Source organism: Aplidium turbinatum, chromosome 2 (assembly GCF_918807975.1).
Source record: "Aplidium turbinatum chromosome 2, kaAplTurb1.1, whole genome shotgun sequence".
In the NCBI taxonomy this organism is placed as follows: Eukaryota; Metazoa; Chordata; class Ascidiacea; order Aplousobranchia; family Polyclinidae; genus Aplidium; species Aplidium turbinatum.
In genome coordinates this window covers 21588564-21601213 of record NC_137473.1, presented here as the reverse complement: position 1 = coordinate 21601213, position 12650 = coordinate 21588564, and the positions used below count along the sequence as shown (strand labels likewise).

Sequence of the window (12650 nt, the reverse complement as noted above, 5' to 3'; positions counted from 1 at the left end):
CCATACATTTATTTGGGCACCAGTATCTGCGATTGCTGTTGCTTGTGCTATCACGCTAGTGTAACTGCCATGATGACATGAGTCATCCATAGATATGTCTACCCGAACTGTGGGATGTTCTCGCATGCGGGATGGTGTCCAATGCCCTTTTTGGAATGTGTAGTGAGGACCACGAATTGTTGAGCACATTGGGTCTCGGGCTACGATGTCAGTTTGTGTTGAGGCAAATGTGCCTATTTGAGGTACAGTAGGTGCTGCACAGAGTGCTCCGACTGATGCATCTTTAGGAGGAGCGCCCCATTTGTTTTTATGACGAGATGACCGAAAGCATTCGAGACAAAGTGAATAAGGCGTAGTGTTCCAACCTCTGGGGCCTTCTCTGTAACGATTGAATAATCTATTGCATTTAGGGCAGTGAGTTCGTTTTGACCAATTGGGAGAGGAGGGTGCTGCCTGGATGTGTCCACGGTCTCTTGGAATAGGGCTTTGGCTTTTCTTGCGCTTGAAAGTCGACACTGCCGAAACGTCATGAGATGGTACCGCATTGCGAGCCATTTCTTTATTCTCGACAAGGGCGATGATATCGTTAATGGGAATCGACAATACTTTGTCCATTCCCATCATGTCGCGACGAATCTCATTGTCAGAAATTCCACTGAGTAGTGTGTCTCGGATCATGTGATCTGTATAACTGACTGTCAGGTCGCAAGAACATGTAGTAGTGAATGCACATATATCCGCTTTTCCTCGAGCACGAGCTGCAAAAGCGCGAAATTTTTCATCGCGCATTTGGTGCATAGCCATAAACTCTGTCCGTAACACCCCTGTGGCGACAGGTATAACGGCCAGTTGTCGCATTGCAAGCAAAAGGTCATCTACAGGTTTATTCACTGTTTCAGCGTCAGCTTGGAGAAGGCTGTCCCCTAGGGCTTGGCCGGTACATTGGTATAACTGGGCTGAAGCTGCTTCATCAGAAATTCTGCAACCTTCTTTGAAAGCCTTCCATCTTCTGGTGAACACGTTCCATTCTTCCGGAGAAACTCCAATGTCTACAGTAGGTCGAATAAGCTTCGGACCAAGGTTTTCGGGCGCTGGAACGTTGCGCGTCGTAGCAGCATGACTGTACGTGTGACTTTGCAGCACCACACAAGCAACCGCTTCGGGCACGTCGGCTGTTTCAAAATTACAGTTGGGAAACGCGCATGTTATCACCACCATTCCACAAATTTCTTTAGATTAACCTTATCCTATTGTGATTCGATCATGAACAAAGACGGTTATTTTTCTTAAATGTATTAACAAAAGAAAAATGATCGAATCGCAATTTCTACAACAAAATACACAACGTAAGATTGTTAAACTCAACACTAGAACTAGAACAAAAGAAGCTGTTGTTCGCTAGCCTGCCAGAATGAAATGATACGAATAGAACAGAGTACTGCCTCGCGGAGTACACGTGACAAAAGGAGTGCAAAAGTAATCAAGGAAGCATGCTAACTGCAGGCATTTGTGCAAAGCCGTTCGTTAAAGTCCTTCAAGCGTTTTCATATATCATTTCAATAGTAGAACTATTCGACATTTAATTGACTGCTTTTCGGTTATAACCCATTAAACTACGTCATTGAACCTTTCCAAGTCTCTTTCCTGGTAAGAGACAGAAAGAAATTGTGACAGACCGGGACCATATGTTTTTCGCTGCTGCTGTTTCCATCCCTGTACTTGGGCCATCATAATTTGACAGACTTTTTCCACTCGCAACATGGTTTTGCTGCCAAGCCTCAAAGTCTGGGGACTTCTTGTCAAATTTGTAAGTTAGACAAACTTTGCATGATTTGCTGATAACTTCAGCATCTATAATTTCACCAGTGTCCACAGAAATTACAACTCCAACTCCATGTGATGATTTGAACCCTCTGTGGTGCCACGTACCATCATAAGAGACAACTACATCCATCAGGACATCATTTGTAATGACTACATTCTCATCCCGCATATGTTAACGTAGTCTTTCCCAGCTTTGACAAGTTCTTTTTCTAAAGTAGATGCTAGTGCAATGGACAATTTGTCATTGTGCATCTTCCAACTACTTGAGACCGTAGGTGGAGGCATTCCAATAACACAACAAATTGTTGACATAGCCTCCCTAGCGAGTCCAACTTCGGCCATAGCCAGGTTTGCTCTGAGATTTATTTCATTGCTATTTCTATGGTTGTTTTCCTTCCGCATTCTGTGCACTGAAAAGATAGTTGGGAGCACAATCCACAGTTATTGCCTTCGTCGATCACAATAAGGGATCCTAAATAAATAAAAATAATTGATATTCAAAAAACAGAATATACCCCAGCAAACATTGTACTTCGGCCCAACGTAGTGTGACAGTTGGTAAAATAGTGCTCCTACGTTGGCACTACGTTGTGGTCGAAGTTGACCCAACGTATTTTGCACCATTCGTCGCAGTTGGGCCAACTTGTTTTAAAATCTTTGGGCCAACGTTACCCAACTCTACTGCCAACGTAGTTCATCGTTGGCAACTACGCTGGCCCAACGTATCTTGCATCATTCGTCGCAGTTGGGCCAACTTATTTTAAAATCTATGGGCCAACGTAATCCCAACTCTACTGCCAACGTAGTTTATCATTGGTACAACACTGGCTCAACGTATTTTGCACCAATCATTGTAGTTGACAACGTTGATTAACTTAACCTGCAATTTCAAGTTGACACTGCCCTGATGACCCATATGCCAATACGATGACCATCTTCTTATACTGAGCAAATTTAAGTCAATGATGTAAACAAACGTAAATTTGTTGAAAAATACATATATTCGAATGGTGCAATGCACCACCCGTCCACTCATGCACATTGCACAATTCACAACTGCGAGAAGACATGCATGAAAGTCTACAAACACAGTGAACTGCGCTACTTCATGCCTCATCAGAAGACGTTGTTGTGGACCTGCAAGTAGCCAGGGTTAGGTATTAACCGGTTAGAGGTTAACCCTAACCTAACCCTAACCCTAGCCCTAGCCCTAGCCCTAGCCCTAGCCCTAGCCCTAGCCCTAACCCTAACCTAACTTAACCCTAACCTAACCCTAACCCTAACTCTAACCCTAACCCTAACCTAACCCTAACCTAACCTAACCTAACCTAACCTAACCTAACCCTAACCTAACCCTAACCTAACCCTAACCTAACCTTAACCCTAACCTAACCCTAACCTAACCCTAACCCTAACCTTAACCCTAACCTAACCTAACCCTAACCCTAACTCTAACCCAAATGTCCTGTCGACCAAATGTCTTGTCGACCAAATGTCTGTCGACCAAATGTCTGTCGACCAAATGGCAGATTAAATTACAGTTGTAATATTTAATATCTTTTCCGAATTATCGATTGTTTACATGTTTTTACAGACCTTCTGATGATCCGTCAGGTGAAACAATTTGTAAAGGCTTCAGATAGTAATAACTACATTTCATTTAATTCGCTCTGCTTTGCCTTTTTGCTTGGCATTGAGCACTTTTTGTAGTATTAATAGTTTTCATTGTTTTAATATTGCTCCTAGCACTGATCTAGTTGAGCACTTTCGTTTGATGCTACTATCCAGTTATTATGAATTTGGAAAAGATTAACTACGGTTATTCTTTAAAAAACATTGCTATTCCAAGTAAAGATCGATATTTGAAGACGATGTTAGGTAAGATTGAAAATTTCATTAAACGTTTACGTTGGAAGGCCTATTTTTTCGATCTTAACCAGCAGGATGTTTCTCAGTCTGAGCATTTTAATAACTTTGGCTTTACGACTGAAAGAACACCTCCACAGCATGGTGCTTTGATACCATTTGAGAATGGTTTATACGAGATGGTTCGTAATATTAAGTTCAAACCCATTTACAATTCTTTTCAGAGAAAACTAACTAATGACATTAAGAATATTATTAACTCTACGGATCTGTTGATATCAGCAGATAAAACTACTAACTTATACAAAGTTAAAACCCAGGATTATAAAAAATTGCTTAATGATAATGTATCGGCAAAATACAAAAAGGTGAATCCTGCTATCAGTGACACGATCAATACTGAGGCTAAAAAGATTGCCAAGGCGTAGGTTGATGATCGGGTTGAAAAAGTATCAAGCAACCCAGTGTTTATTAAGCTAAAAGATCATAAACCAAATTTTACATCGAACCCTAAATGCAGGTTGATTAACCCTTCCAAGTCCCAGATTGGCCGTATAAGTAAACAATACTTGGACTCTATTAACGTAACCATCCGTGATGCATCACGACTGAATCAATGGAAAAACACAGACTCTGTGTTATCCTGGTTTAAGGCTATTCCATCTAAACGTCAATGCACCTTTATGAAATTTGACATTGTTGATTTTTATCCATCCATTACGGAGGAACTTTTGTGTAAAGCAATTGAGTTTGCCAAACCATTTATGGATTTGGATGATTGTATCATTCAAACAATTTTCCATGCTAGAAAATCGTTGCTTTTTGATGGTGGTGAAACTTGGGCTAAGAAAGATGGTTTGTTTGACGTTACAATGGGCTCATTTGATGGTGCTGAGATTTGTGAGTTGGTCGGCTTGTTTCTTTTGAACGAACTTTCTGCTATTGTTGACAGAGACATGCTTGGCTTATATCGTGATGATGGTCTGGCTATTTTGCGTAATTTATCCGGCCCTAAGATTGATCGTTTGAGAAAGAATGTCATTCAATTATTTAAACAACATGGCTTAAATATTACTGTGGATACTGGTCTAATTGAAACTGATTTTCTTGACGTCACTTTGAATTTGCTATCTGGTAAATTCTGGCCTTATAGAAAACCCAATAATGATCCAATTTACATCCATGCCCAGTCCAATCACCCACCCAACATTAAGAGACAAATCCCGACTATGATTTCAAAGCGATTGTCCGCCACATCATTTGGCCAAAATGAATTTGATAAGACCGCATCTGTTTATAACGATGCCCTTTTGAAAACTGGTTTTGCGGAGAGAGTTTGCTACAACCCTGCTAATATTTTACGAACATCTAGGAAAAGGAGCCGGAAAATTTTATGGTTTAACCCTCCTTTCAGCTTGCAGGTTGATAGCAATATTGGTAAGGAATTTTTCAAATTTGTTTCCATACACTTTCCACCCCATCATAGATTGCACAAAATATTCAACCGTAATACTATTAAGCTGAGCTACAGTTGTACTCCGAATGTTGCAAGCGTCATATCCTCCCACAATAAAGCAGTATTGCAGGCTGATAATATACCATCGCAGCCTGGTTGCAATTGTAGGGTGAGGCCAGAATGTCCTTTGAATGGGCAATGCTTGCAGAAGGCCATTGTTTACAAAGCTACCATTGATAACAGCCCAAAGGTTCTTAATTACATTGGTTGTTGCGAAACTACTTTTAAAAAACGTTTTTCCAACCATAAATGTACCTTCATGGATAGGTCTAAACGAAACAGTACCGAACTATCTAAGGCAGTTTGGGACCTTAAGGACAAGGGTGTTGATCCTCAAATAACTTGGTCCATCCACAGCTGTGCTCGGCCTTATAGTGGTGGTGGTCGTAACAATTGTGGCCTATGTTTGGCTGAAAAGCTGGCCATTCTGAAGGCTGATAGTGGCCACCTTTTGAACAAGCGTTCGGAACTGGTCGGCAAATGTCGTCATAGAAACAAATTTAAACTCAAGTACTTTAAAATAAAATAAATTCCTTTTGATTTTCACAGGTTTTTAAAATTTCATTTGATTTTTACAGGCTATAAATCTCATTTAATTTTTACAGGTTTATAAACAGATTTTATTTCATTTGTTCAGGACACTACAGGTTACATCATCACAATTCCTTGGGATATTTACAGGTTATAATTTTGAAAAAATTGAATTTCATTTCATTTTTACAGGTTGTAAATCTCATTTAATTTTTACAGGTTTAAAAACAATTTTTGTTCATTCTGTTCAGATTACCACAGGATGCGCCGATCATAACAAGCATTTTGCTTCTTTGTGATGTCATAGATGTTTCCATTATGTTGCTTGGTTTCCATTGGGACAAATTGATTGAAACTTTATCGTGGCGGATGGAGGCTGTCCTTAGTAATTCTGGAGTTTTTTTCTGCAGATTGGATTACGGTTATAATATTTAATATCTTTTCAGGAATTCAGGTTTAGAGGTTTTTTTTGCAGATTAAATTACAGTTGTAATATTTAATATTTCCTCAGGAAGTACAGGTTTAGAGATTTTTTTTGGCAGATTAAATTACAGTTGTAATATTTAATATCTTTTCCGAATTATCGATTGTTTACATGTTTTTACAGACCTTCTGATGATCCGTTAGGTGAAACAATTTGTAAAGGCTTCAGATAGTAATAACTACATTTCATTCAAGTAGAATGTTACGTATGAAGAATTTTTTACATTCTTTTGGATAATTATAGACATATGCAGCAAAAAACAGACACGAAAAACCCAAACAAATTTGTTTTTTGCAAGCTGATTTGTGCGACAAAATAAAAATGTGATGTGATATGTAATAAAAAAGTGACAAATCAGACAGTATCTGCAGGTAGCCATGCCTTAACCTTTTTCAGAAAAAAAAGGATCAGCTTTAACGAAATCATAAAATTACTTGCATGAAATATAGCTTAATTGAAGTTGTATAGGCCTAGTGTATAGGCTATAGCTGTTAATGAGATGTTAAGGACAGACTCAACTAAACCGCTGTTATCTTCCTTGTAGGCTACTATTGTGACTGCATCATAGATTAAATTCATTCTACATTTGCACCCACATAAGTTGTAAGTATCCATGCCACGATTTATTTTAAAAATAATTATTTTTGAAATACTGATGTTATGCACAGTGCACATTGGATATTTTTTTCGATTTGCTTCACTTGACAAATTAGCCAAACTATTAAGTTGGTAACCAGCAACGTCTACAAGCGCTGAATCAATACAAAATAGATCTGGGTAAAACAATAATTTATTGTAAAAATGTGAGAAGCTTAAAATGTAAATATGTCAAACTCTTTTGCAAGTTTTTGCGTTTTTTAATGTTTTATTTCTTTGTGATTTACTTCATTTTTAATTTTCTTTTTTTTGATTTTGTCCAATTTTTCATTTTCATAAATTTGTTGATCAGATCTCCTCAAATGAGGAAATTTCCTCACAAGTGGATTTGCAGTTCCACTCGCACTCATCGCTGACCACTATTTGCCTACTCAAGACAATCGCAAAGCAATGTAGTATGTTTCAATGAACGTCTAAGATTGTTTAGAACACCAGATCAAATAGTAGCCTACGTCAATGTGTTTTTAAAAATCTGTAAATCAGCATGTTGCATTGGTACAAAATGGTTGGAAATTGCGAAAAAGTCACATAACAATGAAATCCTGTTGAAAATATGAGCAAGAAAACTAAAAATGAAAAAAAGAGGACATTTAAGCATTTTTGGGTGTCCTCGGAGGACAATTTATTTTTCTTTAAAAAAGAGAACAAATCCTCTTAAAAGAGGACATGTGGTAGCCCTAATTAATTGTTTATGACCATAATTTTCTTTGCAATAAAATAGCACAGTGGTTTTCAGTTGCCTTCTGTGTGGGCAGTGTCCTTACAGGACGAGGGTCCTAGCCATTGTAGGCTACCTTTTTCGGTATCTTCTGCCTAGCACCTTGAGAAATAAAACCAGTTCTGAAACCATATCAGCTGCCTTTACTCTTCATCCGAGAGTAATATCATCACAAATGAAGATCAGTGACGGAGAGAACAAATATACATATCCGTAGTACTTTTCTTAACAAGACGTTTAAGCCGGGCCCCATCGCGGTCTTCCCATGCCTTAAACCAGTCGCCCAGTTTGTGGTCGATTTCCTGTAGAGTGCTTGATTTCGTATGGATCTGGACAACACCTATAAGTAAAGTAGTTTTATAAACAAATAAAGTCACATCGATTTTATTTTTACACAAGCATCTGTAGCAGTGGCCAGCGGTTCTTGACCTGTGGGTAATTACTTAATCTAGGGAAATTTGAGGTCTTCCGGAGGGTAATGAGCAGGACAGGGCAAATTGCTACCAGTTTTTAATCAAAATTAAATGATTGTTGGGTTAGGCTATTTCATTCAATTGATTGCCAAAGAATAATAAAATTGGTACAAATGAAATAATTTTATGTTGCTGTTTGGAAGTCTTCATGAGAAAATGCAGATTGCAGAACCACATGCTTGGTTTGTTTTTGAATCTTTATCCTCGGACTGACAAAGCCTTCATAGGTCATTCCTGGTAGTTTCGCATACTTGTAGACTGTAGATGCTCTTGACGCAGGGCCGGTTACCGAGGTTGGCAGAGTGAAGTTTTCCGATTGTTGAAGTGTTGTTTCCGGGAATTATTCCAATCACTAAGTGCCAGAGTAGAACCAGCGCCGCGTGATCTTGAGCAGAGGCGCGTAACCACTGAACTAACGGGGCGAACTAACGTGTTCTTGTCGAAGGTTGCCTATCTGTGCTACTTTTTTTCTGATGTAAACGTCTTGAACTGCAGGGCAATCATTCTCTGATGCCAATCGCCATGGACAAGGTTGTGTGATTTAATAGACAATAGATTTAAGATGCCAAGCATGCTTAAGTGGGTTAACGGGTTAGAAAAGGTTAAGAACTGTTGCTCTACTGTCTGTTTCATGTGCGTAGCACGATCATCAGGAGAGCTGTAATGAATATAAAAGCGAGGACATCACCGTAAGAATAGTTGAGGAACCCGGGAAGGTTTGCCTTCTCGGACCTTTCGCAGCAGGCCTCAGCAGCTTTTGCTGTGGCCTCAGCTCGTAGGGCTTCAGCTCTCGCGTCGGCCTCAGCAGCTTTCGCTTCGGCCTCGGTTTGGATCTGGAGCTCTTCTCGCCTTAGCTGTAGGTTAATTTGTGCAACTATCCGTGACGAGCTCCTAGACATCCTAGTGCTTACATTTGAGACGCTATCCTCAGGATGTACTTCAGCATCCAACATATCTGAAAACTCACTTATTTTTTGTTCAAAGTTATTTTTTAACGAGTTAAATTCGGGATCTACCCTATCACGAAGTTCTGTCAAATTTGCAGAGTTAAAAATTTTACTCAAAAGTGCATGGAAATGCCGTAAATCCTCTTCCAAAGTAGATAAGTTAGATCGAAAAATTAACAGTTCCTGCTTATAACTCAAAGAACCTAGGGCTACAGAAAGTTCCCCAATTTGGGTCAAAATATGCCTTCTAATGTGCCAGGCCTCTCGAACTGACTTTAGCCTCATCGTTACTGGGTCCCTCCCCAGAATGGCCTGACCAACCGCAAAGAACATCATCAGGTTTAAACTCAGTCGAGTCGACGGCGTTCGAGTCCCTGTCGCCACCGACTGTAGACATATTAAATGTTGGGGCTAAATTTAACAATTAAAAAATTAAGTTACACAAACACACAAAATATTACAGTAGTTATAAAAAACTTAACTGCAAAGACCGTAAAAATACAAAAAGAATTTAAATCAAAAAATCAAAAAGAATTTAAATGCACAGTACCGTAGTTGTAGGGGTATATGAAGTGTTACCACTTCTGGAGACTTCCAATCTAGGCTATTGAAAGTTCCACACAACTTGCTTGGATTCGTCCACTTGAATCTTCAAGCACAGATCGATTGTCTCTAATCTTCTTTCTTGCCAATAAATGTCAATGTTGTTTTTCTTCAGAACCAACAAAGAAACGTCTTTAATTTTTAGCTTGAAGTTCTTCAGTACCAACTGAGAAGAAACGTCTTTAATTTTCTTTTGTGCTTCTGGAACTGACAACAACACGTCTTTATTATTTATAGCCACAACGGTAAACCATGATCTCTTCGTGGCAAATTTGTAACATAAATTTCCCGGATCCGTTCGTCTGTATGCAATGACCGAAAGTAACACTCTTCTGAAAACGTCTATTCAAGAATTGTATTTCTGTAAAAATAGCCTCAAGGCTGTCGAAGAATGGAAACAACACCGTACCCACTAAAACTTGTCACTACAATACAAATTAGGCTACTGAGATAAAAACGGAAGTTTCGTCCAGTTGGTAAAGCACAAGCAAAACCGTTTTAATATGCGACCAACTTTTCAAGCAACAATTTTACAAAATGACGAGAATAGATTGCAATCTTCCAAACGCACGTAACCATCTTCTGTGACGTAATAATGATAAGCATTATGAAGTTATTCAAGCACCTTTGAATTTGTCTTAGGCTACACCATATCTCGTAATTCAAGATTTAACGATTATGTAATGCTTCACAGGTGTGACAAAGGTGATGCAATTTTTGCTTATTTTTTAGTAATACTGTATTCCATTACGTCAGACGCCAAGATTCAGTAGACCTGAACGGTTTTATGTGACGTTTGATTTGTAGGGGAGACTCAGGTAAGTTGGCCCAATAGGCAAGTTGGCCCACTCTAAATATTTTTTTAATTACAATAGTTATTATTACGTATCGTACGCATACTGAAAAAGTGCTGTTGAAACTATCTTATCACCAGGTTGGGAGGCTCTAGCAAGCAGTATAAACATGTGAGCACGATTTTTCTATGAAAAATTATGATTTTGGAAATTTTTGGATTTTAGAATTTTTTAGATGTCGAGTGAGTTTTTTCTTACTATATAAGTGATACAGTTAGTAACGTTTATTTTGCGTTATGGTCATTGCCTAGTGCATTGCACCGGGTCACGTGCACTTGATTACGTCGTGCCGCCCTGTGGCTGTGAGTAGTTGGTAATTACGGCAGCAGGACTTCTTGGTAGCCACACAATGATTTGTCCTTAGTTCATTCTAGACCAGCTCAGTGGCCGAGTGGTTTCGCCTTCGGCTCTGGTGCTGGTAGATCTGAGATCGATTCCAGGTCGGGTCAAACCGAAGACTTTAAAAACGGTACCGATTGTGTTCTATCCTGCATAGCGCAGTGAGAATGAGTCGGGTAATAATGTGATAACATCGTAAACCTGATATAAATGAAAAATGAGCCCTGTCGCTAAAAGACCTTAGCTGTTGTAGAGCGACAATAAATAAAACCATAACATTATTATTATTATTAGTTCATTCTAGCTCTACTCGTGTTGAGACCTCTTTTCAATTCCTTTACGTTTACCTACAAGCGTAACAGTGGTGTCAGAAGTAATATAGAATCTACGTTGCAGTTTTCTGAAGTGAGAAGATCATTACATTGTCGCAGTGGTTTCTGCACAAGTTAGTCATGGAAGAAACAGTCACAGCAATGCTAGCAACAATGGAAAAACAGCACGAACAGTTTTTATCAACGTTAAATGACATTAGTCGAATGCAAACCAACGAATCAGCGCCAAAGTTTGAAAGTTTCAACCAGGATAAGGAAAAATGGAAACAGTATATGCAAAGGTTCTTGCATCACATGGACATTTACAATGTTGCAACTGATGACAAGAAAAAGGCATGTTTGTTATCCTGGGTTGGACCCGAGACGTATAGCTTGATTGAGAATCGTTTTGGTGACAAAAACGTACGTGATAAATCGTTCAAACAAATTTCAGATAAGTTAGCATCGCATTTTAAAGAAACCATCCATGTTCAAGCAGCGCGCCATAGTTTTTACAACTGTAAATTACAAGTGGGTCAGTCTTATAAAGATTGGACAGCAACTTTACGAGGGCTTGCTCAAAATTGTGAGTTTATATGCAAAAGTGAGCAGTGCAATCATCTCAGCTATGTCGACGAGCAGATTAGAGATGTTATTGTATTAAACACCCCACACCCTGAAGTCAGGCGTCAATGCTTGACGAATTTAAATTTTTCACTTGATGATGTTCTCAACAAAGCTGAAGTTTATATCAGAACTGTGCAAACTGATAACATCCTAAGAGGGGAAGGGACATCAGATGAAGCAGTTGTCGTTAATAAGATGTCCGCAACCTATATTAAGAAGAGAAAGAAACCTTCAGTTGGTTCCACAAATCAAGGTCGCAAGGCATGGAAGTCATGTCAGGATTGTTTTTCTAAACATTCTAAGAGTAAATGTCCGTTCAAAAGTTACGTGTGTTACAAGTGCGGAAAAAAAGGGCACATCAAATCTGTGTGCCAGGCAAAGGGGTTACAACGCCAGCAGAAAGACCGAGTACAAGCTATGGGCCATGTAAGCAGTTGCAACCAAATTCGAAAGACACCTCCATGGAAGGAAAAGCGGAACTCAAAAGCTTACCAATGCATCGGAAAGCAAATTTGGATCCGTGCCGAAGTTAATGGCAAACCGTTCACGTGCCAGTGGGACACTGGCTCAACATGTTCCATGGTTGGTTAGATGGATACCACGAGTTAGGTTCTCCTACGTGCTATCCATCAGAAACTTCACTACATGCTTATGGTGGTAGGCCTTTGCATGTTAAAGGTCAATGCTTCGTAAATGTTAAAATAGGTTGTCAACTAAAGTCAAGGATGAAGTTAATCGTACTAAATGAAAACAAAGGCACAAACCTAATGGGTCTAGATTGGAGTGACAGTTTTGGCTTGACCAGTCAGGGTATTTCAGTGTTAGATCAAGTTTCAGACAAGAAAAAACATCTCGTATCTTCACAAGTTCAGCAGACAGAAGAATCCTTACTAAAGCAGA

At 39.1% G+C, this 12650-nt stretch overlaps 1 protein-coding gene across 1 annotated transcript; it reads left to right on the top strand.

Moving 5' to 3' along the window:
* The first annotated feature begins 11264 nt into the window (after positions 1-11264).
* Positions 11265-12341, top strand: LOC145788422 (uncharacterized). The gene has a single exon (XM_082600190.1). It carries the CDS (start codon positions 11265-11267, stop codon positions 12339-12341), a length of 1077 nt encoding a protein of 358 aa, XP_082456316.1.
* Positions 12342-12650: the final 309 nt, after the last annotated feature.